The sequence below is a fragment of the Osmerus mordax genome, chromosome 8 (assembly GCF_038355195.1).
Source record: "Osmerus mordax isolate fOsmMor3 chromosome 8, fOsmMor3.pri, whole genome shotgun sequence".
NCBI lineage: Eukaryota > Metazoa > Chordata > Actinopteri > Osmeriformes > Osmeridae > Osmerus > Osmerus mordax.
In genome coordinates this window covers 20,216,014-20,218,299 of record NC_090057.1, presented here as the reverse complement: position 1 = coordinate 20,218,299, position 2,286 = coordinate 20,216,014, and the positions used below count along the sequence as shown (strand labels likewise).

Genomic DNA, 2,286 nt, shown 5'->3' with positions numbered 1-2,286 from the left:
TTGGGCTAAGCCCATAATGTTTACAAAGTCTGGCTCCGTGCCTGATTAACACTCGGATCGTTAGCAGTCTCAAAAAATGTATCAATATAAAAAATAATACGATCCCTTTCTGTAATCATGATACCCCCCAGAAAAGTTTACTGGAGAGGCGTGGGGGACCAAATACCAAATCTCACTCCAAGGTTTTTGCAAAAGTTGGCAGCCCTGTAATCGCAGCAGCATAATGTAACAACTATGCTTGTTCAAGTGGAATGTTGCAATGCGTCTTTATAGAATACCTGAATTACCCATTTGTTTTACTTTTTTCCATGCATTTGACGCCCAGTCACCCACTGACAGTATACAGGCTCAGCAAAATGCACGTGAATGTTTACTTCCTACTTGACTCGCCTTGAATATCGGGGTACACGATTGGGCGATTTTATGAAGGTGTCATATAAGATCTGATTGGATGCGGACCACAGTTGTCCGGAAAACATGCCTGTGTCGATAAAGAAACAAAATGTTTGTTGTTTGAAAAATGTGCAAGAACTGGACATGCCAACTCATTTTAAAAGGGTTATAGAAAAGTTTTAAAGCGATACAGAAAAATCCAGCTCCTCTATCGCCAGGGATCGTTCAAATGCACGATTTTGAGCTTCGGCCCACCACGGTGCGTGCTCTGTTTGCCGCTGAATGTAAAAGGTCAATGGGTGATACCATGGTGATGTAGTGCCAATTTTGTGGACAACATGCACTCAAAATGTCCCCCACGTCTTTCACACCGCACTGTGTAATTATATTGTAAAATGTCTGTCTAGGTCACATCACGAAAATATTATTTACATTACGCTATTAATCCTTATTGATGTTGTTTAAATACACACGCACTGCATTTCAGAAGAGTTGGTAGAGTCCAATGCCCTCTGATGCCCAGTGATACCCAGCGATACAGGGGAAGAAAGGCCTTGACTTGGTAAAAGACAATAACTATTTCTCTAATGAATTTAGCGTGTTTGAAAAATGTTGATTGTTGAAATACTGTATTTTGTGTAATCAGTCAATGTATTGTTTAAACATTATAGGAATGGTATTACTCTGCAAGGTAGCCTACCGGGGTAAATATGTGCTAGCAATTACAGCTAGTAAGATAGCTACCTAGTCCAAGCTCGAAAAGCTTAACATTAAGCTTAAATAACTTGCTGATGTGAGTCGATGTGGTGTCACTATTGGAGCACTACGGTAACTTCAGCTAAAGCTTGTTAACCACAAGTACAGCTAGCTAGTTAACCACAAAGTTAGCATCGTGCTAACATCACTAAGTCGGTGACCAATATTTATATTAACCTCATTGATTCTGACCGATTATCTAAAAATGTCAAAAACGGCAGCGAAAAGGGCATCATATTGTACTACGACATTACGGTGTCGTTAGCGCAATCAAAACGATTGGCAAAGTTGCTTTGTTCAAAGCATGTCTTTTATTACAGGAAACATGATGAACTTTGCAGCCCTTGTTCGTGAGCATTGGGCTAACATACTTGTACCCATTGGCTTTGTGATCGGAATTTACATGGACCGAGCACAAGACATGAAGTTGACGGCATTCAGGAATAAAAGTGCCCTATACAGCAGGTATGATCTTACAAATCAATAGCGTTCACTTAACATGACATGTATCGTCTGTGCCTTACCCTTCAACCTTTAAGTATGTCTATCTTCTTCACAGGGAACTAAAGCCAGGCGAGGAGGTGACCTGGAAATAGACCCGTCTGTCTTGGAATATTTAGTGTCCCTATGTCTTGGTGTGCAATAATATGGTCGTCTCATCTGCTATCTAGAATTCTTTATCATTTATGGGATGTATCAACCAATTATAAACTTACCTTTTGTCATCAAAAACTGTTAGAAGTACTTTTCATTTTATTCGTATTGCTATGTAATAACTGAATTGGACTATTAGGATTCATGACCAAGGGTCCCATATCCTAGTCTCACAACTCAAGACCACTACTCCGGGGTGGCACCAGATAATTTTTAATGCAGGTGCTGAGGGGGTGCTAGATCAATGACAGGGCGAGCAGCACAATTATATATATATATTGAGGAGTTAAACAAAGTTTCCCCTGTTTGCTGAGTGCTCATCCTCTCTGTGGCCACACAGAGCAATGCCTTGACATGCCGTATAGCGCAAACTCTCCACCACAACCATCAAATAGTGCCGATTTTCTTCGACCACTTTAAAATGTCCCTTATCAATAATGTTCAGTATTTTTGAACCATCTTGTATCCTCTGTTTAAATTCAC

General features: G+C 40.2%; 1 protein-coding gene across 1 annotated transcript; it reads left to right on the top strand.

Moving 5' to 3' along the window:
* Nucleotides 1-863: 863 nt before the first annotated feature.
* On the top strand, nucleotides 864-1,881 carry LOC136947806 (NADH dehydrogenase [ubiquinone] 1 beta subcomplex subunit 1-like). The gene is made up of 3 exons (XM_067242005.1): nucleotides 864-955; nucleotides 1,470-1,614; nucleotides 1,709-1,881. Exons 2-3 carry the CDS (start codon nucleotides 1,475-1,477, stop codon nucleotides 1,743-1,745), a joined length of 177 nt encoding a protein of 58 aa, XP_067098106.1. The 5' UTR covers nucleotides 864-955; nucleotides 1,470-1,474; the 3' UTR covers nucleotides 1,746-1,881.
* Nucleotides 1,882-2,286: the final 405 nt, after the last annotated feature.

Coding starts and splice junctions, on each gene's coding strand:
- LOC136947806 (XM_067242005.1), top strand. CDS start 1,475: ATGATGAACTTTGCAGCCCTTGTTCGTGAGCATTGGGCTAACATACTT. Junction 1,615..1,708: donor AAAAGTGCCCTATACAGCAG/GTATGATCTTAC, acceptor TCTTCTTCACAG/GGAACTAAAGCCAGGCGAGG.